Below are 25,414 nucleotides of genomic sequence, written 5' to 3' on the forward strand. Positions count from 1 at the left end.
TTCGGACGAAGGTTGGTGGACAGGTTGGGTGCGTGACAAGTATGAATTGATTACATTTTGGTGAAGATCTGGATCCAGATAGTAGAATTTTTAATGTGATTCTTCACCACTGAGAGAGAGAAGGCCAAACGATATATAGCACGATATCTCAAAAAGTTATAAACGGATTCAGACAAAACTTAGTGCATAAGTCAGGTGTGTGACGAGGATGAATTGAACAGATTTTGGTGAAGGTCCGGATCCGGATACTGAAATTTTTAGAAGGATTCTTCACCATTGAAAGATGGGGCCAAACCCGAACATTAACCCTAATCCTAACCCTAACAGCACGATATCTCAAAAGGTTATGAACAGATTCGGACGAAACTTGTTGGACAGGTTGGGTGTGTGACGATTCGATTTTAGTGAAGATCTGGATGCAGATACGGCCTATCAGTGGGATACAAAGCGTGAACTGTTCAGTTTGGCAGAGCTATATGCGCCCCACCGAGAGCCATTCTAGTTTTGTCTGTGACCTCTTCCATGTTGTCAGTTGGTGTTTCATTGCGCATCAATCCCAATCCTCCACTCACAACCAACTTATAATCCTCAAGTATTTTAGACTCTATTTTATCTCTTACACCCATCATTCTCGCTTCAACTTCAGATAGCACTCACGTTGGGCTTTACAGGAGATTATTCTGCCACAGGAGTGATAGGTGTTGGACTGTGCTTAATCAGCATCTTTTGTTTATGCTGTCTTCCTGCTGTGAGACAAAATGCCGAGACACTCCACTGCCTCTAATTTCATCGGTGTTGCAACATTGCAACTGCCGGTTGCTGCTTTGTTTGAGTAGTCATCAACGACGATGCTTTACGATGCCGGTTTTCCAAAAGTTGAACAGTGCATTGAAAAGAGGATAGAATGTAATGGTAATTGTGAGAAAGCTTGAGTTGTGATTGGTATGGGTTCTGAGAGATAACAATCATTGTGTATTGCTTTTTGTTTTGAACTTTGAAGAGCACGGTATCTGTATCAATGTAATTTCCATGTTGGAGAAATGAGAATCCTCACATATTGAGTAGTTTTGGCATTCAAAGCAGAAGTCACGTGTGAAAGGTAATTGCTCTTGTTCTTCCACATGATGTTGGTGAATGTTTCCTCATGCACCAAGTACTCCGAGTCTTCTACAATGACTGTCTCGGCACGCACATTAATGTCTGTACACACATTTCTGATTTTAGAGTTGGCCACTGATGGGTCCAGGGTGAAGGCTGCAGTTTATATTTCGAAAATGAATTAAGTGGAGGAATCGATGCATCCATTCAGCACTTATTCTTCTTCATTCATATGAAACACAAGGCTGCAGGGTAACATAATTGGCTGAGGGTGCAGCTTGTACCACTGATGCAATGTCCTCTGCTGGTTAGAGCAGGAATTTAGAATTTGGCCATGGTGCTGGCGATAGCTCGCTTACTCTTCATGAAGGACACTGTGGGATCTTTCACGTCCACCAACGGATGCTGACAGGTGGGACGCCTGTTTAGCATGCATCATAAGGCACACACATTGATGAATCACTCTGCCTGGGAAACACCGGGATGATAGTTTATAGCTGGATCAGGATTCCAACCCAGGCTAGACAGCTTTGAAGCAAGGTAAAAATGAGATATCTGAGAACAGCTGAAGCGATTTAAATTAAACTTGGTACAAGTATGCCTGGTGTTGGCATAATGGTTAGGGTGGTGGGCTTGGGATCCTCGGATCCTGATTTCAAATCCCCCTCAGCTGTTTAACTAATACCAGGTGGGGTTGACTCTGCCTGTCATCCTTCCGAGATTGGCAAAATGAGTGCCAGCTTGCTGGGGTGGTGACCTGTCCTGTGTTGGGGTGGTGACCTGTCCAGGATTGTACCCAATAGCCAAGGAGACATGCTGAGGCAGCACCAATGCTCTCTCTGCACAGAGTATGGTCCCTGTTCACAACATTGCCTGCTCACAACTTCCAATGTAGTCATATAGTGATATTGAAGCTTTTGATAGATAAACAATCTGGAGGAAACTTCACATTCCTCTCAGCCATCCTGCCAGCCCCATTCAGCAATGAAGTACCTTGAAGGAAACTTCTTTTTAACTCGTGTTTTGCATTCTATATGCACTTCATCTGAGAATGGCTGGGTCTCGTCTAACTTGATTGTGTAATGCATTTTGGTGAATATCTGTACCGCATGTCATTGTATTCTTGAAATTGACACGGAGCCATACATCTTTCCAGGTGCTGTCGGGAGCGCGCCACACAAATGCAACAGCACCAAGCATCGGATCATCTCGCCCAAGGTGGAGGCAAAGTCAAGCTCTCACGTGGCACTTACAGAGGTGCAGAACATCTCATCCATACCCTCTTCTTCTGCTTCATCTTCTTCATCCTCATCTACATCATCATCATCATCATCAAACTCCTCATTTTTGGTCGAGGACAAGAACGAGGTTGAACCGAGTAAAAGTCCCACGCCAGATCGCTGTCAAAACAAGATTTCCAAGTCGGTTCCATCTCCGACTCAATCATCCATCTCAGTCACACCACACAGCAGTAATGAAGTGTCTTCTTCGTCCTCCTCATCAGAGAGCCATGTTGAGGTGCCTGATACAACTCAAAATTCACCACTTGCACCTAATAGTGGTTTTTATGGGGATGGTGATGGCCTATCAGTGGCTACGGTTACATGTAGCCTACCACAAAATGCAGTCATATTCATGGCTGGCCTCGGAGGAAGTAAGCAGGTGTCCATGGGTGGGCAGCAACAATTTATGTCTCTCTCGGCTACCGCTCAGGGTCTAGGGTTGGCTGTCAAGCATGAGCTTTCACTCGATTCTGTGCGTCCAAATTTGCCATTACCTTCTTCTAGCCATGACATGTCATCTCTGGGCCCTGGAACAACACCAGGTCTCTCGGGTTTGACTCTCTTGCCCCCTGGCAGCCTTGATTCAACACTTGTTCTCTCAGGATCTAGTGTCGACCTACCACACACAATGGAAACAGGAGAGGGTGTAACAACCTTGCCCACACCATCTACTTTCGATCCCGATGCCTTCCTGAACAGCCCAAAGCAGGGACAAACTTATGGCGGTGGCAGCAACAAGGATGCTGGTTCTTTAATGTCGGCCAATGGGGCAGAAGCCACATCAGGACAGACAGGGGTTCTTGTGCAGGAGATAAAGTCAGAAGGGATAGGGTTTGAGTGCAGTGGTGATGATGATTACAACATGATGCTTGTCACGACAGAATCGATCGGTTCATCTCTAAAACCCACCAATCAACTGCTGTTGTCTACAGAGCAGACTAATCAGCTGCTGCTAAATGGCAGAGGAAAGGGGAGGCTCATTTCCACTGGTTGCCTCAGCCCATCCACTACGTTGGAAAGCATGGATTTTAGCAGCTTGTACTCTCAGAGAACATATTCCAACATTTCCTGCTCACAACTTCCAAATAGTCCCTCGACCATGCAAACAAACCAGCAGCAGCAACAACAGCAACAACACCAGCAGCAGCAGCAGCAGCAGCAACAGCAGCCTAAACATCAACAACACCAACTGCAGCTGCCTCAGTCACAGAATGTGTACTTCAACTTCCCAGAACATCCCATCAAAGAGGAGCAACAACAGCAACAACCACAAAATCTAATAAGCAGCAAGGCTGGAAGCCCACAGGCCGTCACACCTTGTATGCACTCAGAGACACATCCACAGCTTCCAACGGCTACCGGAATCTCAAATGGTGTGGGTACCATTGCACCCAACATCCCTTCTCCCACTGTCAAGTCAGATCCCAGTTCACCTAGTCCCTTCTATCCATACCCAGCCGAGCTTCCTGCATTGGGTCAGCATGATGTAGAGACTGCAATGGACACAAGCGGAGTGGCCTGCTCGCAGTCTCACACTCATTCAGTCTCTGAGATTGTTGCAGCCAAAGTCTCAAGTCCTCCCCGGAGGCAGTTCTCAACTGCTAACGTGACCAGCAGTGGCGTCATCAGCAGCATGGGAGCTCGAGTACAGCCTGGTGCCACTGGGCTAGCTGTTACTTCGGATGTACCAGGAAGTAGAGATCTGTACGGCCTTGTGCAGGGTGATGTGCCTGGTGTTCAAGCTGCTGCTTCAACCAACCAATCTGCAGCTACTTCAAATATGGAAATAAACCTGGAACAGTTTGATCTTACATTTGACAGCCAGTTTCCTGACCTTATGGCAGATTTTATGGCAAGTGATTCTGCTGGTAAGTTGTTTTTTAACTTTATCATAATACTAAGTATCTTCATGGTTTTGTTTGTTTGTTTCAGGACTTGCTCATGCAGGGTACACGACAAAATTGTGACAAATTTCAAATGCTGATAAGAAACATATATTATGTGATATAAAATTGCAATCATGTGTTTTTTTTCAGACAGACTAAAAAATTTTATATTACAATATTAAGGTTTTGAATTTTAAAATTCAACTAGCGCAAAGTCGATGACGCACCATCGCAAATCCCCACGCTTCTCACCTAAAGCAAAGTTGAATGATGGTGAAACGTTCTGCCAGATATAACCTAATATGAAATTTTCAGTTTGAAAAATCTTCTATTTTGACCCAAAGTCCTCACCCCCTGGGGCATGAATCGGGGATCAAATTCAAAAAAATCGTTACATATTTCATGCATCCCCCAATATTGATTACATGTACAAAGTTTCATTTAAAAACTCCTGTAATTGCATATTTTTTGGTATTTGACCTTTAGACCCAGCCTCCGGGATAAGGGCCAAAAAGCATACTGCTCTCGCACCTTCTTGTCACGTGGTGATCAAGTCACCAAGTCTGGTGAATTTCTGCACAACCGTCTAGGAGAAGATCTCATGACGGACGGACAGAGCTGATTGCAAAAATTGCAATTTTTTTTCTCAAAAGCATTGGGATAACTTAGTAGTAGAGCATTTAACGACGCAGCCATTCTCTGGGTTAGATAAATTGCAGTAGGTATCAAAACTAGCGCGTACTCACTCGCTCACTCACTGACACACCAACAGCTTTTTGTTGCCCTTTGGTAACGTGCGAGGTTAATCAGTAACCTGATAAATTACCACATCCACATATATTGTGAAAAGTACATTGGTTCATATATCATAACATTTAACCTGGAATATCATGATTATTAACTAATGTATGTGAACTAGCAGGATACCCTTCACACACGTGCAAGGCCTCATTTATAATGAGAGATAAGTATGTCCGTTGACAACAACACAAAATGCACAGGATGAAGAGAATACGAATTATAAAATGCGTGACTAATCATATGCAACTTGTACAAAATGCACATTCAAGGGAAATAATCAATTTGTGGTTAAATTAAACATTAAAATGTTGTGGTTAGATTAGACAACTTTGTTGAACAGTGCCAAAAGACGTTCGAGTGTGCTTGTCAAGCCTGTAGCCCGTAGCTCAAACCACAGGCGGTGTGGACAAACACATTCGGAAACAGGTGCGGATAACACATTTGAGTTCCAAAATCAATGTATGGTTTAATCAGATGTGAAAATGTTATCGTTACATTTGACAACTTTGTCGAACTGTGCTGAGGGTGATTGTGGGCGCATTATTGAAGTTGGTCGCCTGAGGGCACTTGATTAAAGTTAGTCTGCAGGCAGACTGACTGACTAACTGGCTGACGTATGCAAGCACACTCACACTCTGACCCACACGGTTTCACACACACACACACACACACACACACACACACACACACACACACACACACACACACACACGCACACGCACACACACACACAAACACACACACACACACACACACACACACCCACAGACCGATTACAATACTCTCTCCCATCCCTTTAGGACCGGGCGAGGCTAATTACCACATCATTTGACGAAAGTTGACATCCACTGTTGCACTGAATTTTGTGCTCATCAAATGAGTGGCGTGTGACTGCAACGCGAGAGGCCTTGATGACATTATAAGTGCAAAGTGCACATCCAATGGATGGTCAACAAAACAATTACTATTTTCAGGAATTGTGAAAAAATATTTTGATTTTTTGGACTAGCCTTTGCACTCTCCAAAAATAAGTGTGGTGAGGTCTCGGTGCTCATGACATTTATGGCCCCTATTTGTTTTTGGTGAAGATCTCAACTCAGAGGAAGGAGCTTGGTTCCAACAAGAAGTTTGGTTCCAATTCCAAGAAAGAGATTTGTTTCCGATAAAGGCCTGAAAGATGGTGCATCAGCTCACTCCACTCAACCTTCCATGCATTGGTTCCAGGAGCACTTTACCAATCGTCTCATCTCCCACAGATAATTTCCCTGGCCTGCCAGGTCACCAGCACTTTTGCCCCTCGATTCCTTGATGGGACTATGAGAGAGAGCGATGACGATTCCTGAACTGAAAGATGCAGTGATGCAAGTGATTTCAATCGCTTCATGTAATATGTGTGCGGCAATTGAAAATGTTTCCACCAGATCACGTCCCTGCATAAAATGCAGGACAAATTATTTGAACATACAGTGGGGAGAACAAGTATTTGATACACTGCCGAGTTTGCAGGTTTTCCCACTTACAAAGTACTTACAAAGAGGTCTGTAATTTTTTGTCATCGGTACACTTCAACTGTGAAAGATGGAAGCGAAAACAAAAATCCTGAAAATCACATTGTATGATTTTAAAATAATTAATTTGCATTTTGTTGCATGAAATAAGTATTTGATCACCAACCAACCAGTAAGAATTCTGGCTCTCACAGACCTGTTAGTTTTGTCTTGAAGAAGCCCTCCCATTCTACACTCATTACCTGTATTAACTGCACCTGTTTGAACTCGTTATCTGCATAAAAGACAGCTGTCCACATTCCATCAATCAGACTCCAACCTCTCCACAATGGGCAAGACCAGAGAGCTGTTGAAGGACATCAGGGACAAAACTGTAGAGTTGCACAAGGCTGGTATGGGCGACAGGACAATAGGCAAGCAGCTTGGTGAGAAGGCAACAACTGTTGGTGCAATTATTAGAAAATGAAAGAAGTTCAAGATAACAGTCAATCTCCCTCGGTCTGGGGCTCCATGCAAGATCTCACCTCGTGGAGCCTCAATTATCATGAGAAAGGTGAGGGATCAGCTCAGAACTACACGGCAGGACCTGGTCAATGACCTGTAGAGAGCTGGGACCACAGTATCAAAATAAACCATCAGTAACACACTACGCCGTCATGGATTAAAATCCTGCAGCGCACGCAAGGTCCCTCTGCTCAAGCCAGCGCATGTTCAGGCCCGTCTGAAGTTCGCCAATGACCATCTGGATGATCCAGAGGAGGAATGGGAGAAGGTCATGTGGTCTGATGAGACCAAAATAGAGATTTTTGGTTTAAACTCCACTCGCCGTGTTTGGAGGAAGAAGAAGGATGAGTACAACCCCAAGAACACCATCCCAACCGTGAAGCACGGAAGTGGAAACATCATTATTTGGGGATGCTTTTCTGCAAAGGGGACAGGACGACTGCACCGTATTGAGGGGAGGATGGATGGGGCCATGTATCGTGAGATCTTGGCCAACAACCTCCTTCCCTCAACAAGAGCATTGAAGATGGGGCATGGCTGGGTCTTCCAGCATGACAATGACCCGAAACACACAGCCAGGGCAACTCGGGAGTGGCTCCAAAAGAAGCATCTCAAGGTCCTGGAGTGGCCTCGTCAGTCTACAGAGCTGAACCCAATAGAAAATCTTTGGAGGGAGCTGAAAGTCTGTGTTTCCCAGCGACAGCCCCGAAACCTGAAGGATCTGGAGAAGATCTGTATGGAGGAGTGGGCCAAAATCCCTGCTGCAGTCTGTGCAAACCTGGTTAAGAACGACAGGAAACGTCTGAACTCTGTAATTGCAAACAAAGGTTTCTGTAACAAATATTAAATTCTGTTTTTCTGATGTATCAAATACTTATTTCATGCAATAAAATGCAAATTAATTATTTAAAAATCATACAATGTGATTTTCTTGATTTTTATTTTAGATTCCGTCTTTCACAGTTGAAGTTTACCTATGATAAAAATTACAGACCTCTACGTGCTTTGTAAGTGGGAAAACCTGCAAAATCGGCAGTGTATCAAATACTTGTTCTCCCCACTGTACATTAAAACAAAATATTTATTTCTATTGTTTGTTGCCATTTTGGTGCATATTGTTAATATCTAACTTTGTTAGAAATAAAATTGTGGTTTATCAAAAGGTGTCTTATTTTTGTGGCCCATCCTTTCGAGGGACTCGAGTTGTTTTTGTAACTGTAGTTGTAATGTATGTGGTATGGCATGTGTCATTGGCAGGTGTGGCACGAGGCTTGTACAACTTGCAAGACAAGACCAACCTAACCATGGAAGCAGGTACCTTCCCTTGCCAAGGTGAAGGACCAGAGCGCCGAGCACTTGCTGTTAGCACAGTGGGTGTAGAAGCATTTGGCACGATGGGCTGCGTGGAGGTGGCCACCAGCATTGGTGCTGGTGAAGAGCACACAGTTGGCTTGCTTGTCACAGTCACGGATTTCTCTCCAGAATGGTCATACCCAGAGGTTTGTGCTAGTCATTGCAGTCGAAGATTCTTTCTCTCTGCAAAACACAGATTTGACCAACGCATCATGGGTCGCTAACTTTACGCCAGATCCTTTATGATTCTCCGATAGTCAGGTTAATCCAGTTACACCACAATCAAGATACCCAAACAACCCATGACTCGATTGCTTCCTTAACTTGCTGACGTATAAAGGACTGGTGGAATTGAACCTCATTTGTAAAAATCCAAACAATTGATTATATCTCCTTAAATTGAATGGGTCATTGATACAATTATTTATCACAGCTCACATATACACTAAAAATTGTGTGTGTGTGTGTGTGTGTGTGTGTGTGTGTGTGTGTGTGTGTGTGTGTGTGTGTGTGTGTGTGTGTGTGTGTGTGTGTGTGTGTGTGTGTGTGCGCGCGCATGTCTTTGGTTGTTGTCCCCATATGTGGGTTTCAGAAATGTGTGTGTTGTTGGTTGTTTCCTCCAGATGTGGATTTCAGAATGTGTGTGTTGATGGTTGTTATCTCCATATCTGGGTTTCAGAATGTGTGTGTCATTAGTTGTTATCTCCATATCTGGGTTTCAGAATGTGTGTGTCATTGGTTGTTATCTCCATATCTGGGTTTCAGAATGTGTGTTGATGGTTGTTATCTCCATATCTGGGTTTCAGAATGTGTGTTGTTCTTGTTGGTTGTTATCTCCACATGTGGGTTTCAGAATGTGCGTGTGTTGTTGGTTGTTATTGCCATTTGTGGGTTTCAGAATGTGTGTGTTGTTGGTTGTCATCGCCATATCTGGGTTTCAGAATGTGTGTGTTGTTGGTTGTTATCGCCATATCTGGGTTTCAGATTTTGTGTGTTGTTGGTTGTTATCGCCATATCTGGGTTTCAGAATGTGTGTTGTTGGTTGCTATGGCCATATCTGGGTTTCAGAATGTGCATGTTGGTTATCATCTCCAGATATGGGTTTGAGAATGTGTGTGTTGGTTTCAGAATGTGTGTTGTTGGTTGTTATCTCCATATGTAGGTTTCAGAATGTGTGTTGTTGGTTGTTATCACCATGTGTGGGTTTCAGAATGTGTGTTGTTTTTGGTTGTTATCTCCATATGTGGGTTTCAGAATGTGTGTGTTGGTTGTTATCTCCGTATGTGGGTTTCAGAATGTGTGTGTTGTTGGTTGTTATCACCATGTGTGGGTTTTAGAATGTGTGTGTTGTTGGTTGTTATCACCATGTGTGGGTTTTAGAATGTGTCTGTTGTTGGTTGTTATCTCCATATGTAGTGTCGGAAAGTGTGTGTTGGTGGTTGTTATCGCCATATCTGGGTTTCAGAATGTGTGTGTTGTTGGTTGTTATCGCCCATCTGGGTTTCAGAATGTGTGTGTTGTTGGTTGTTATTGCCATATCTGGTTTTCAGAATGTGTGTGTTGTTGGTTGTTATCTCCATATCTTGGTTTCAGAATGTGTGTGTTGTTGGTTTTTATCTCCATATCTTGGTTTCCGAATGTGTGTTGTTGGTTGTTATCACCATGTGTGGGTTTCAGAATGTGTGTTGTTCGTCATTATCTCCATACGTGGGTTTCAGAATGTGTTGTTGTTGTTGGTTGTTATCTCCATATGTGGCTTTCAGAATGTATGTTGGTTATCTCCATATGTGAGTTTCAGAATGTGTGTTGTTGGTTGTTGTTGCCATATTCTGGTTTCAGAATGTGTGTGTTGTTGGTTGTTATCACCATTTGTGGGTTTCAGAATGTGTGTTGATGGTTGTTATTGCCATATCTGGGTTTTAGAATGTGTGTTGTTGTTGATGGTTGTTATCTCCATATGTGGGTTTCAGAATGTGTGTGTTGGTTTCAGAATGTGTGTTGGTTGTTCTCTCCATATGTGGGTTTCAGAATGTGTGTTGCTTTTGTTTATCTCCATATGTCCGTTTTAGAATGTGTGTTGTTGGTTGTTATCTCCATATGTGGATTTCAGAATGTGTGTGTTGGTTTCAGAATGTGTGTTGTTTTTGGTTGTTATCTCCATATGTGGGTTTCAGAATGTGTGTTGGTTGTTCTCTCCATATGTGGGTTTCAGAATGTGTGTTGTTTTTGGTTGTTATCTCCATATGTGGGTTTCAGAATGTGTGTGTTGGTTGTTATCTCCATATCTGGGTTTCGGAATGTGTGTTGTTGTTGGTTGTTATCACCATGTGTGGGTTTCAGAATGTGTGTTGATGGTTGTTATCGCCATATCTGGGTTTCAGAATGTGTGTGTTGTTGGTTGTTATCACCATGTGTGGGTTTCAGAATGTGTGTTGATGGTTGTTATCGCCATATCTGGGTTTTAGAATGTGTGTTGTTGTTGATGGTTGTTATCTCCATATGTGGGGTTCAGAATGTGTGTTGTTGGTTGTTTTCTCCATATGTGGGTTTCAGAATGTGTGTGTTGGTTGTTATCTCCATATGTGGGTTTCAGAATGTGTGTTGTTCTTGTTGGTTGTTATCTCCACATGTGGGTTTCAGAATGTGTGTGTTGTTGGTTGTTATCGCCATGTTTGGGTTTCAGAATGTGTGTGTCGTTAGTTGTTATCTCCACATGTGGGTTTCAGAATGTGTTGTTGGTTGTTATCTCCATATCTGGGTTTCAGAATGTGTGTTGTTGGTTGTTATCTCCATATGCGTGTTTCAGAATGTGTGTGTTGGTTGTTATCTCCATATGTGTGTTTCAGAATGTGTGTGTTGGTTGTTATCTCCATATGTGTTTCAGAATGTGTGTGTTGGTTATTTTCGCCATATCTGGGTTTTATAATGTGTTGTTGGTTGTTATTGCCATTTGTGGGTTTCAGAATGTGTGTGTTGTTGGTTGTCATCGCCATATCTGGGTTTCAGAATGTGTGTTGTTGATTGTTATTGCCATTTGTGGGTTTCAGAATGTGTGTGTTGTTGGTTGTTAGCGCCATATCTGGGTTTCAGAATGTGTGTTGTTGGTTGTTATGGCCATATCGGGGTTTCAGAATGTGTGTGTTGTTGGTTGTTATCGCCATATCTGGGTTTAAGATTTTGTGTGTTGTTGGTTGTTATCGCCATATCTGGGTTTCAGAATGTGTGTTGTTGGTTGCTATGGCCATATCTGGGTTTCAGAATGTGCATGTTGGTTATCATCTCCAGATGTGGGTTTGAGAATGTGTGTGTTGGTTTCAGAATGTGTGTTGTTTTTGGTTGTTATCTCCATATGTGGGTTTCAGAATGTGTGTTGTTGGTTGTTATCACCATGTGTGGGTTTCAGAATGTGTGTTGTTTTTGGTTGTTATCTCCATATGTGGGTTTCAGAATGTGTGTGTTGGTTGTTATCTCCATATGTGGGTTTCAGAATGTGTGTGTTGTTGGTTGTTATCACCTTGTGTGGGTTTTAGAATGTGTGTTGTTGGTTGTTATCACCATGTGTGGGTTTTAGAATGTGTCTGTTGTTGGTTGTTATCTCCATATGTAGTGTCGGAAAGTGTGTTTGTGGTTGTTATCGCCATATCTGGGTTTCAGAATGTGTGTGTTGTTGGTTGTTATCGCCCATCTGGGTTTCAGAATGTGTGTGTTGTTGGTTGTTATCACCATATCTGGTTTCAGAATGTGTGTGTTGTTGGTTGTTATCTCCATGTCTTGTTTTCAGAATGTGTGTGTTGTTGGTTTTTATCTCCATATCTTGGTTTCCGAATGTGTGTTGTTGGTTGTTATCACCATGTGTGGGTTTCAGAATGTGTGTGTTGTTCGTCATTATCTCCATACGTGGGTTTCAGAATGTGTGTTGTTGTTGGTTGTTATCTCCATATGTGGCTTTCAGAATGTATGTTGGTTATCTCCATATGTGAGTTTCAGAATGTGTGTGTTGTTGGTTGTTGTTGCCATATCTGGGTTTCAGAATGTGTGTGTTGTTGGTTGTTGTTGCCATATCTGGGTTTCAGAATGTGTGTGTTGTTGGTTGTTATCACCATGTGTGGGTTTCAGAATGTGTGTTGATGGTTGTTATTGCCATATCTGGGTTTTAGCATGTGTGTTGTTGTTGATGGTTGTTATCTCCATATGTGGGTTTCAGAATGTGTGTGTTGTTGTTGTTGGTTGTTATCTCCATATGTGGGTTTCAGAATGTGTGTGTTGGTTTCAGAATGTGTGTTGTTTTTGGTTGATATCTCCATATGTGGGTTTCAGAATGTGTGTTGTTTTTGGTTGTTATCTCCATATGTGGGTTTTACAATGTGTGTTGTTGGTTATCTCCATATGTGGGTTTCAGAATGTGTGTGTTGGTTTCAGAATGTGTGTTGTTTTTGGTTGTTATCTCCATATGTGGGTTTCAGAATGTGTGTGTTGGTTGTTATCTCCATATGTGGGTTTCAGAATGTGTGTGTTGGTTGTTATCTCCATATCTGGGTTTCGGAATGTGTGTTGTTGTTGGTTGTTATCACCAGGTGTGGGTTTCAGAATGTGTGTGTTGGTTGTTATCTCCATATCTTGGTTTCGGAATGTGTGTTGTTGTTGGTTGTTATCACCATGTGTGGGTTTCAGAATGTGTGTTGATGGTTATCTCCATATGTGGGTTTCAGAACGTGTGTGTTGTTGGTTGTTATCGCCATATCTGGGTTTCCGAACGTGTGTTGTTGTTGGTTGTTATCTCCATATGTTGGTTTCGGAATGTGTGTGTTGTTGGTTGTTATCTCCATATCTTGCTTTCAGAATGTGTGTGTTGTTGGTTGTTATCACCATGTGTGGGTTTCAGAATGTATGTGTTGTTCGTTATTATCTCAATACGTGGGTTTCAGAATGTGTATTGTTGTTGGTTGTTTTCTCCAGATGTGAGTTTCAGAATGTGTGTTGTTGTTGGTTGTTTTCTCCAGATGTGGGTTTCAGAATGTGTGTTGTTGTTGGTTGTTATCGCTATATGTGGGTTTCAGAATGTGTGTGTTGGTTGTTATCTCCATATTTGGGTTTCAGAATGTGTGTGTTGGTTGTTATCTCCATACGTGGGTTTCAGAATGTGTGTGTTGGTTGTTATCTCCAGATGTGGGTTTCAGAATGTGTGTGTTGTTGGTTGTTATCACCATGTGTGGGTTTCAGAATGTGTGTGTTGGTTGTTATCTCCATATCTGGGTTTCGGAATGTGTGTTGTTGTTGGTTGTTATCTCCATATGTGGATTTTAGAATGTGTGTTGTTGGTTATCTCCATATGTGGGTTTCAGAATGTGTGTGTTGTTGGTTGTTATCTCCATGTGTGGGTTTCAGAATGTGTGTGTTGGTTGTTATCTCCATCCGTGGGTTTCAGAATGTGTGTTGTTGTTGGTTGTTTTCTCCATCCGTGGGTTTCAGAATGTGTGTTGTTGTTGGTTGTTTTCTCCATATGTGGGTTTCAGAATGTGTGTGTTTTTGGTTGTTTTCTCCATACGTGGGTTTCAGAATGTGTGTGTTGTTGGTTGTTTTCTCCATACGTGGGTTTCAGAATGTGTGTGTTGGTTGTTATCTCCATATTTGGGTTTCAGAATGTGTGTGTTGGTTGTTATCTCCATATGTGGGTTTCAGAATGTGTGTGTTGGTTGTTATCTGCATACGTGGGTTTCAGAATGTGTGTTGTTGGTTGTTATCTCCATGTGGGTTTCAGAATGTGTGTGTTGTTGCTTGTTATCTCCATATGTGGGTTTCAGAATGTGTGTGTTGTTGCTTGTTATCTCCATATGTGGGTTTCAGAATGTGTGTGTTGTTGGTTGTTATCGCCAGATGTGGGGTTCAGAATGTGTGTTGTTGTTGGTTGTTATCTCCATGTGTGGGTTTCAGAACGTGTGTGTTGTTGGTTGTTATCGCCATATCTGGGTTTCCGAACGTGTGTTGTTGTTGGTTGTTATCTCCATATGTTGGTTTCTGAATGTGTGTGTTGTTGGTTGTTTTCTCCATCCGTGGGTTTCAGAATGTGTGTTGTTGTTGGTTGTTTTCTCCATATGTGGGTTTCAGAATGTGTGTGTTGGTTGTTATCTCCATATTTGGGTTTTAGAATGTGTGTGTTGGTTGTTATCTCCATATGTGGGTTTCAGAATGTGTGTGTTGGTTGTTATCTGCATACGTGGGTTTCAGAATGTGTGTTGTTGGTTGTTATCTCCATGTGGGTTTCAGAATGTGTGTGTTGTTGCTTGTTATCTCCATATGTGGGTTTCAGAATGTGTGTGTTGTTGGTTGTTATCGCCATATGTGGGTTTCAGAATGTGTGTTGTTGGTTGTTATCTCCATGTTGTTTTCAGAATGTGTGTGTGTGTGTGTTGTTGCTTGTTATCTCCATATGTGGGTTTCAGAATGTGTGTGTTTTTGGTTATCTCCATATGTGGGTTTCAGAATGTGTGTGTTGTTGGTTGTTATCGCCAGATGTGGGGTTCAGAATGTGTGTTGTTGTTGGTTGTTATCTCCATGTGTGGGTTTCAGAACGTGTGTGTTGTTGGTTGTTATCGCCATATCTGGGTTTCCGAACGTGTGTTGTTGTTGGTTGTTATCTCCATATGTTGGTTTCGGAATGTGTGTGTTGTTGGTTGTTTTGGCTGTACATGGGTTTCAGAATGTGTGTAGTTGGTTGTTCTGGCTCTACGTGGGTTTCAGAATGTGTGTGTTGATGGTTGGTATCTCCATACGTGGGTTTCGGAATGTGTGTGTTGTTGGTTGTTATCGCCATATATGGGTTTCAGAATGTGTGTTGTTGGTTGTCGCCATATATGGGTTTCAGAATGTGTGTGTTGTTGGTTGCTATCGCCATATGTGGGTTTCAGAATGTGTGTGTTGGTTGTTATCTCCATATGTGGGTTTCAGAATGTGTGTGTTGTTGGTTGTTATCACCATGTGTGGGTTTTAGAATGTGTGTGTTGGTTGTTATCTCCATATGTGGGTTTCAGAATGTGTGTGTTGTTGGTTGTTATCACCTTGTGTGGGTTTTAGAATGTGTGTGTTGTTGGTTGTTATCACCATGTGTGGGTTTTAGAATGTGTCTGTTGTTGGTTGTTATCTCCATATGTAGTGTCGGAAAGTGTGTGTTTGTGGTTGTTATCGCCATATCTGGGTTTCAGAATGTGTGTGTTGTTGGTTGTTATCGCCCATCTGGGTTTCAGAATGTGTGTGTTGTTGGTTGTTATCACCATATCTGGTTTCAGAATGTGTGTGTTGTTGGTTGTTATCTCCATGTGTGGGTTTAAGAATGTGTGTGTTGTTCGTCATTATCTCCATACGTGGGTTTCAGAATGTGTGTGTTGTTGGTTGTTATCACCATGTGTGGGTTTCAGAATGTGTGTTGATGGTTGTTATTGCCATTTCTGGGTTTTAGCATGTGTGTTGTTGTTGTTGGTTGTTATCTCCATATGTGGCTTTCAGAATGTATGTTGGTTATCTCCATATGTGAGTTTCAGAATGTGTGTGTTGTTGGTTGTTGTTGCCATATCTGGGTTTCAGAATGTGTGTGTTGTTGGTTGTTATCACCATGTGTGGGTTTCAGAATGTGTGTTGATGGTTGTTATTGCCATATCTGGGTTTTAGCATGTGTTGTTGTTGATGGTTGTTATCTCCATATGTGGGTTTCAGAATGTGTGTGTTGGTTTCAGAATGTGTGTTGTTTTTGGTTGATATCTCCATATGTGGGTTTCAGAATGTGTGTTGTTTTTGGTTGTTATCTCCATATGTGGGTTTTACAATGTGTGTTGTTGGTTATCTCCATATGTGGGTTTCAGAATGTGTGTGTTGGTTTCAGAATGTGTGTTGTTTTTGGTTGTTATCTCCATATGTGGGTTTCAGAATGTGTGTGTTGGTTTCAGAATGTGTGTTGTTTTTGGTTGTTATCACCATATGTGGGTTTCAGAATGTGTGTTGTTGTTGGTTGTTATCACCATGTGTGGGTTTCAGAATGTGTGTTGATGGTTGTTATCGCCATATCTGGGTTTCACAATGTGTGTGTTGGTGGTTGTTATCACCATGTGTGGGTTTCAGAATGTGTGTTGATGGTTGTTATCGCCATATCTGGGTTTTAGAATGTGTGTTGTTGTTGATGGTTGTTATCTCCATTTGTGGGGTTCAGAATGTGTGTTGGTTGTTATCTCCATTTGTGGGGTTCAGAATGTGTGTTGGTTGTTATCTCCATATGTGGGTTTCAGAATGTGTGTTGTTTTTGCTTGTTATCTCCATATGTGGGTTTTAGAATGTGTGTTGTTGTTGGTTGTTATCTCCATATGTGGGTTTCAGAATGTATGTTGGTTGTTATCTCCATATTAGGGTTTGAGAATGTGTGTGTTGGTTGTTATCTCCATACATGGTTTTCAGAATGTGTGTGTTGGTTGTTATCTCCATATGTGGGTTTCAGAATGTGTGTGTTGGTTGTTATCTCCATATGTGGGTTTCAGAATGTGTGTGTTGGTTGTTATCTCCATATGTGGGTTTCAGAATGTATGTGTTGTTGGTTGTTATCTCCATATGTGGGTTTGAGAATGTGTGTTGGTTTCACAATGTGTGTTGTTTTTGGTTGTTATCTCCATATGTGGGTTTCAGAATGTTTGTTGGTTGGTTGTTCTCTCCATATCTAGGTTTCCGAACGTGTGTTGTTGTTGGTTGTTATCTCCATATATTGGTTTCGGAATGTGTGTGTTGTTGGTTGTTATCTCCATATCTTGCTTTCAGAATGTGTGTGTTGTTGGTTGTTATCTCCATATCTGGGTTTCAGAATGTGTGTGTTGTTGGTTGTTATCACCATGTGTGGGTTTCAGAATGTATGTGTTGTTCGTTATTATCTCAATACGTGGGTTTCAGAATGTGTATTGTTGTTGGTTGTTTTCTCCAGATGTGGGTTTCAGAATGTGTGTTGTTGTTGGTTGTTATCGCTATATGTGGGTTTCAGAATGTGTGTGTTGGTTGTTATCTTCATATTTGGGTTTCAGAATGTGTGTGTTGGTTGTTATCTCCATACGTGGGTTTCAGAATGTGTGTGTTGGTTGTTATCTCCATATGTGGGTTTCAGAATATGTGTGTTGTTGGTTGTTATCACCATGTGTGGGTTTCAGAATGTGTGTGTTGGTTGTTATCTCCAAATCTGGGTTTCGGAATGTCTGTTGTTGTTGGTTGTTATCTCCATATGTGGATTTTAGAATGTGTGTTGTTGGTTATCTCCATATGTGGGTTTCAGAATGTGTGTGTTGTTGGTTGTTATCTCCATATGTGGGGTTCAGAATGTGTGTTGTTGGTTATCTCCATATGTGGGTTTCAGAATGTGTGTGTTGTTGGTTGTTATCTCCATGTGTGGGTTTCAGAATGTGTGTGTTGGTTGTTATCTCCATCCGTGGGTTTCAGAATTTGTGTTGTTGTTGGTTGTTTTCTCCATCCGTGGGTTTCAGAATGTGTGTTGTTGTTGGTTGTTTTCTCCATATGTGGGTTTCAGAATGTGTGTGTTTTTGGTTGTTTTCTCCATACGTGGGTTTCAGAATGTGTGTGTTGTTGGTTGTTTTCTCCATACGTGGGTTTCAGAATGTGTGTTGTTGTTGGTTGTTTTCTCCATATGTGGGTTTCAGAATGTGTGTGTTTTTGGTTGTTTTCTCCATACGTGGGTTTCAGAATGTGTGTGTTGGTTGTTATCTCCATATTTGGGTTACAGAATGTGTGTGTTGGTTGTTATCTCCATATCTGGGTTTCAGAATGTGTGTGTTGTTGGTTGTTATCACCATGTGTGGGTTTCAGAATGTATGTGTTGTTCGTTATTATCTCAATACGTGGGTTTCAGAATGTGTATTGTTGTTGGTTGTTTTCTCCAGATGTGGGTTTCAGAATGTGTGTTGTTGTTGGTTGTTATCGCTATATGTGGGTTTCAGAATGTGTGTGTTGGTTGTTATCTTCATATTTGGGTTTCAGAATGTGTGTGTTGGTTGTTATCTCCATACGTGGGTTTCAGAATGTGTGTGTTGGTTGTTATCTCCATATGTTGGTTTCAGAATGTGTGTGTTGTTGGTTGTTATCACCATGTGTGGGTTTCAGAATGTGTTTGTTGGTTGTTATCTCCATATCTGGGTTTCGGAATGTGTGTTGTTGTTGGTTGTTATCTCCATATGTGGATTTTAGAATGTGTGTTGTTGGTTATCTCCATATGTGGGTTTCAGAATGTGTGTGTTGTTGGTTGTTATCTCCATGTGTGGGTTTCAGAATGTGTGTGTTGGTTGTTATCTCCATCCGTGGGTTTCAGAATGTGTGTTGTTGGTTGTTTTCTCCATCCGTGGGTTTCAGAACGTGTGTTGTCGTTGGATGTTTCTCCAAATGTGGATTTCAGAATGTGTGTCTTTTTGGTTGTTTTCTCCATACGTGGGTTTCAGAATGTGTGTGTTGGTTGTTATCTCCATATTTGGGTTACAGAATGTGTGTGTTGGTTGTTATCTCCATATGTGGGTTTCAGAATGTGTGTGTTGGTTGTTATCTGCATACGTGGGTTTCAGAATGTGTGTTGTTGGTTGTTATCTCCATGTGGGTTTCAGAATGTGTGTGTTGTTGCTTGTTATCTCCATATGTGGGTTTCAGAATGTGTGTTGTTGTTGGTTGTTATCTCCATGTTGTTTTCAGAATGTGTGTGTGTTGTTGCTTGTTATCTCCATATGTGGGTTTCAGAATGTGTGTGTTGTTGCTTGTTATCGCCAGATGTGGGGTTCAGAATGTGTGTTGTTGTTGGTTGTTATCTCCATGTGTGGGTTTCAGAACGTGTGTGTTGTTGGTTGTTATCGCCATATCTGGGTTTCCGAACGTGTGTTGTTGTTGGTTGTTATCTCCATATGTTGGTTTCGGAATGTGTGTGTTGGCTTCAGAATGTGTGTTGTTTTTGTTGATATGTCCATATGTGGGTTTGAGAATGTGTGTTGTTTTTGGTTGTTAACTCCATATGTGGGTTTTACAATGTGTGTTGTTGGTTATCTCCATATGTGGGTTTCAGAATGTGTGTGTTGGTTTCAGAATGTGTGTTGTTTTTGGTTGTTATCTCCATATGTGGGTTTCAGAATGTGTGTGTTGGTTGTTATCTCCATATGTGGGTTTCAGAATGTGTGTGTTGGTTGTTATCTCCATATCTGGGTTTCGGAATGTGTGTTGTTGTTGGTTGTTATCACCAGGTGTGGGTTTCAGAATGTGTTTTTTGGTTTTTATCTGCATATGTTGGTTTCGGAATTTGTGTAGTTGTAGGTTTTTATCACCATGTGTGGGGTTTCAGAATGTGTGTTGATGGTTATCTCCATATGTGGGTTTCAGAACATGTGTGTTGTTGGTTGTTATCGCCATATCTGGGTTTCCGAACGTGTGTTGTTGTTGGTTGTTATCTCCATATGTTGGTTTGGAATGTGTGTGTTGTTGGTTGTTATCTCCATATCTTGCTTTCAGAATGTGTGTGTTGTTGGTTGTTATCACCATGTGTGGGTTTCAGAATGTATGTGTTGTTCGTTATTATCTCAATACGTGGGTTTCAGAATGTGTATTGTTGTTGGTTGTTTTCTCCAGATGTGGGTTTCAGAATGTGTGTTGTTGTTGGTTGTTTTCTCCAGATGTGGGTTTCAGAATGTGTGTTGTTGTTGGTTGTTATCGCTATATGTGGGTTTCAGAATGTGTGTGTTGGTTGTTATCTCCATATTTGGGTTTCCAGAATGTGTGTGTTGGTTGTTATCTCCATACGTGGGTTTCAGAATGTGTGTGTTGGTTGTTATCTCCAGATGTGGGTTTCAGAATGTGTGTTGTTGGTTGTTATCACCATGTGTGGGTTTCAGAATGTGTGTGTTGGTTGTTATCTCCATATCTGGGTTTCAGAATGTCTGTTGTGGCTGCTTGTTATCTCCATACGAGGAATCTAGAATGTGTGTTGTTGGTTATCTCCATAGGTGGGTTTCAGAATGTGTGTGTTGTTCGGTGTTATCTCCATGTCAGGGTTTCAGAATGTGTGTGTTGGTTGTTATCTCCATCCGTGGGTTTCAGAATGTGTGTTGTTGTTGGTTGTTTTCTCCATCCGTGGGTTTCAGAATGTGTGTTGTTGTTGGTTGTTTTCTCCATATGTGGGTTTCAGAATGTGTGTGTTTTGGTTGTTTTCACCATCCGTGGGTTTAAGAATGTGTGTGTTGTTGGTTGTTTTCTCCATACGTGGGTTTCAGAATGTGTGTGTTGGTTGTTATCTCCATATTTGGGTTTCAGAATGTGTGTGTTGGTTGTTATCTCCATATGTGGGTTTCAGAATGTGTGTGTTGGTTGTTATCTGCATACGTGGGTTTCAGAATGTGTGTTGTTGGTTGTTATCTCCATGTGGGTTTCAGAATGTGTGTGTTGTTGCTTGTTATCTCCATATGTGGGTTTCAGAATGTGTGTGTTGTTGGTTGTTATCGCCATATGTGGGTTTCAGAATGTGTGTTGTTGTTGGTTGTTATCTCCATATTGTTTTCAGAATGTGTGTGTTGTTGCTTGTTATCTCCATATGTGGGTTTCAGAATGTGTGTGTTGTTGCTTGTTATCTCCATATGTGGGTTTCAGAATGTGTGTGTTGTTGGTTGGTATCGCCAGATGTGGGGTTCAGAATGTGTGTTGTTGTTGGTTGTTATCTCCATGTGTGGGGTTTCAGAACGTGTGTGTTGTTGGTTGTTATCGCCATATCTGGGTTTCCGAACGTGTGTTGTTGTTGGTTATTATCTCCATATGTTGGTTTCTGAATGTGTGTGTTGTTGGTTGTTTTCTCCATCCGTGGGTTTCAGAATGTGTGTTGTTGTTGGTTGTTTTCTCCATATGTGGGTTTCAGAATGTGTGTGTTGGTTGTTATCTCCATATTTGGGTTTTAGAATGTGTGTGTTGGTTGTTATCTCCATATGTGGGTTTCAGAATGTGTGTGTTTTTGGTTGTTTTCTCCATACGTGGGTTTCAGAATGTGTGTGTTGGTTGTTATCTCCATATCTGGGTTTCGGAATGTGTGTTGTTGTTGGTTGTTATCTCCATATGTGCATTTTAGAATGCGTGTTGTTGGTTATCTCCATATGTGGGTTTCAGAATGTGTGTGTTGTTGGTTGTTATCTCCATGTGTGGGTTTCAGAATGTGTGTGTTGGTTGTTATCTCCATCCGTGGGTTTCAGAATGTGTGTTGTTGGTTGTTTTCTCCATCCGTGGGTTTCAGAATGTGTGTTGTTGTTGGTTGTTTTCTCCATATGTGGGTTTCAGAATGTGTGTGTTTTTGGTTGTTTTCTCCATACGTGGGTTTCAGAATGTGTGTGTTGGTTGTTATCTCCATATTTGGGTTACAGAATGTGTGTGTTGGTTGTTATCTCCATATGTGGGTTTCAGAATGTGTGTGTTGGTTGTTATCTGCATACGTGGGTTTCAGAATGTGTGTTGTTGGTTGTTATCTCCATGTGGGTTTCAGAATGTGTGTGTTGTTGCTTGTTATCTCCATATGTGGGTTTCAGAATGTGTGTTGTTGTTGGTTGTTATCTCCATGTTGTTTTCAGAATGTGTGTGTGTTGTTGCTTGTTATCTCCATATGTGGGTTTCAGAATGTGTGTGTTGTTGCTTGTTATCGCCAGATGTGGGGTTCAGAATGTGTGTTGTTGTTGGTTGTTATCTCCATGTGTGGGTTTCAGAACGTGTGTGTTGTTGGTTGTTATCGCCATATCTGGGTTTCCGAACGTGTGTTGTTGTTGGTTGTTATCTCCATATGTTGGTTTCGGAATGTGTGTGTTGGTTTCAGAATGTGTGTTGTTTTTGGTTGATATCTCCATATGTGGGTTTCAGAATGTGTGTTGTTTTTGGTTGTTATCTCCATATGTGGGTTTTACAATGTGTGTTGTTGGTTATCTCCATATGTGGGTTTCAGAATGTGTGTGTTGGTTTCAGAATGTGTGTTGTTTTTGGTTGTTATCTCCATATGTGGGTTTCAGAATGTGTGTGTTGGTTGTTATCTCCATATGTGGGTTTCAGAATGTGTGTGTTGGTTGTTATCTCCATATCTGGGTTTCGGAATGTGTGTTGTTGTTGGTTGTTATCACCAGGTGTGGGTTTCAGAATGTGTGTGTTGGTTGTTATCTCCATATCTTGGTTTCGGAATGTGTGTGTTGTTGGTTGTTATCACCATGTGTGGGTTTCAGAATGTGTGTTGATGGTTATCTCCATATGTGGGTTTCAGAACGTGTGTGTTGTTGGTTGTTATCGCCATATCTGGGTTTCCGAACGTGTGTTGTTGTTGGTTGTTATCTCCATATGTTGGTTTCGGAATGTGTGTGTTGTTGGTTGTTATCTCCATATCTTGCTTTCAGAATGTGTGTGTTGTTGGTTGTTATCACCATGTGTGGGTTTCAGAATGTATGTGTTGTTCGTTATTATCTCAATACGTGGGTTTCAGAATGTGTATTGTTGTTGGTTGTTTTCTCCAGATGTGGGTTTCAGAATGTGTGTTGTTGTTGGTTGTTTTCTCCAGATGTGGGTTTCAGAATGTGTGTTGTTGTTGGTTGTTATCGCTATATGTGGGTTTCAGAATGTGTGTGTTGGGAGTTGTTATCTCCATATTTGGCTTTCAGAATGTGTGTGTTGGTTGTTATCTCCATACGTGGGTTTCAGAATGTGTGTGTTGGTTGTTATCTCCAGATGTGGGTTTCAGAATGTGTGTGTTGTTGGTTGTTATCACCATGTGTGGGTTTCAGAATGTGTGTGTTGGTTGTTATCTCCATATCTGGGTTTCGGAATGTGTGTTGTTGTTGGTTGTTATCTCCATATGTGGATTTTAGAATGTGTGTTGTTGGTTATCTCCATATGTGGGTTTCAGAATGTGTGTGTTGTTGGTTGTTATCTCCATGTGTGGGTTTCAGAATGTGTGTGTTGGTTGTTATCTCCATCCGTGGGTTTCAGAATGTGTGTTGTTGTTGGTTGTTTTCTCCATCCGTGGGTTTCAGAATGTGTGTTGTTGTTGGTTGTTTTCTCCATATGTGGGTTTCAGAATGTGTGTGTTTTTGGTTGTTTTCTCCATACGTGGGTTTCAGAATGTGTGTGTTGGTTGTTATCTCCATATTTGGGTTACAGAATGTGTGTGTTGGTTGTTATCTCCATATGTGGGTTTCAGAATGTGTGTGTTGGTTGTTATCTGCATACGTGGGTTTCAGAATGTGTGTTGTTGGTTGTTATCTCCATGTGGGTTTCAGAATGTGTGTGTTGTTGCTTGTTATCTCCATATGTGGGTTTCAGAATGTGTGTTGTTGTTGGTTGTTATCTCCATGTTGTTTTCAGAATGTGTGTGTGTTGTTGCTTGTTATCTCCATATGTGGGTTTCAGAATGTGTGTGTTGTTGCTTGTTATCGCCAGATGTGGGGTTCAGAATGTGTGTTGTTGTTGGTTGTTATCTCCATGTGTGGGTTTCAGAACGTGTGTGTTGTTGGTTGTTATCGCCATATCTGGGTTTCCGAACGTGTGTTGTTGTTGGTTGTTATCTCCATATGTTGGTTTCGGAATGTGTGTGTTGGTTTCAGAATGTGTGTTGTTTTTGGTTGATATCTCCATATGTGGGTTTCAGAATGTGTGTTGTTTTTGGTTGTTATCTCCATATGTGGGTTTTACAATGTGTGTTGTTGGTTATCTCCATATGTGGGTTTCAGAATGTGTGTGTTGGTTTCAGAATGTGTGTTGTTTTTGGTTGTTATCTCCATATGTGGGTTTCAGAATGTGTGTGTTGGTTGTTATCTCCATATCTGGGTTTCGGAATGTGTGTTGTTGTTGGTTGTTATCACCAGGTGTGGGTTTCAGAATGTGTGTGTTGGTTGTTATCTCCATATCTTGGTTTCGGAATGTGTGTTGTTGTTGGTTGTTATCACCAGGTGTGGGTTTCAGAATGTGTGTGTTGGTTGTTATCTCCATATCTTGGTTTCGGAATGTGTGTTGTTGTTGGTTGTTATCACCATGTGTGGGTTTCAGAATGTGTGTTGATGGTTATCTCCATATGTGGGTTTCAGAACGTGTGTGTTGTTGGTTGTTATCGCCATATCTGGGTTTCCGAACGTGTGTTGTTGTTGGTTGTTATCTCCATATGTTGGTTTCGGAATGTGTGTGTTGTTGGTTGTTATCTCCATATCTTGCTTTCAGAATGTGTGTGTTGTTGGTTGTTATCACCATGTGTGGGTTTCAGAATGTATGTGTTGTTCGTTATTATCTCAATACGTGGGTTTCAGAATGTGTATTGTTGTTGGTTGTTTTCTCCAGATGTGGGTTTCAGAATGTGTGTTGTTGTTGGTTGTTTTCTCCAGATGTGGGTTTCAGAATGTGTGTTGTTGTTGGTTGTTATCGCTATATGTGGGTTTCAGAATGTGTGTGTTGGTTGTTATCTCCATATTTGGGTTTCAGAATGTGTGTGTTGGTTGTTATCTCCATACGTGGGTTTCAGAATGTGTGTGTTGGTTGTTATCTCCAGATGTGGGTTTCAGAATGTGTGTGTTGTTGGTTGTTATCACCATGTGTGGGTTTCAGAATGTGTGTGTTGGTTGTTATCTCCATATCTGGGTTTCGGAATGTGTGTTGTTGTTGGTTGTTATCTCCATATGTGGATTTTAGAATGTGTGTTGTTGGTTATCTCCATATGTGGGTTTCAGAATGTGTGTGTTGTTGGTTGTTATCTCCATGTGTGGGTTTCAGAATGTGTGTGTTGGTTGTTATCTCCATCCGTGGGTTTCAGAATGTGTGTTGTTGTTGGTTGTTTTCTCCATCCGTGGGTTTCAGAATGTGTGTTGTTGTTGGTTGTTTTCTCCATATGTGGGTTTCAGAATGTGTGTGTGTTTGGGTGTTTTCTCCATACGTGGGTTTCAGAATGTGTGTGTTGTTGGTTGTTTTCTCCATACGTGGG

At 41.5% G+C, this 25,414-nt stretch overlaps 1 protein-coding gene across 6 annotated transcripts in view; it reads left to right on the forward strand.

Annotated features, from left to right (window-relative positions):
- The window catches only part of LOC147018921 (calmodulin-binding transcription activator 1-like), a 754,305-nt gene that overhangs the window by 628,871 nt on the left and 100,020 nt on the right, over nt 1-25,414 (forward strand). For all 6 annotated transcript variants that reach the window (XM_085899044.1, XM_085899046.1, XM_085899043.1 and 3 more), the window contains 2 exons: nt 2,255-4,249; nt 8,338-8,579. In XM_085899044.1, the coding sequence (XP_085755170.1) occupies nt 2,255-4,249; nt 8,338-8,579 (2,237 nt within the window). The remainder of the gene's footprint in view (nt 1-2,254; nt 4,250-8,337; nt 8,580-25,414) is intronic.

This window comes from Eptatretus burgeri, chromosome 10 (assembly GCF_056783735.1).
Source record: "Eptatretus burgeri isolate ZD-2024b chromosome 10, Ebu_testis_v1, whole genome shotgun sequence".
Classification (NCBI taxonomy): Eukaryota; Metazoa; Chordata; class Myxini; order Myxiniformes; family Myxinidae; genus Eptatretus; species Eptatretus burgeri.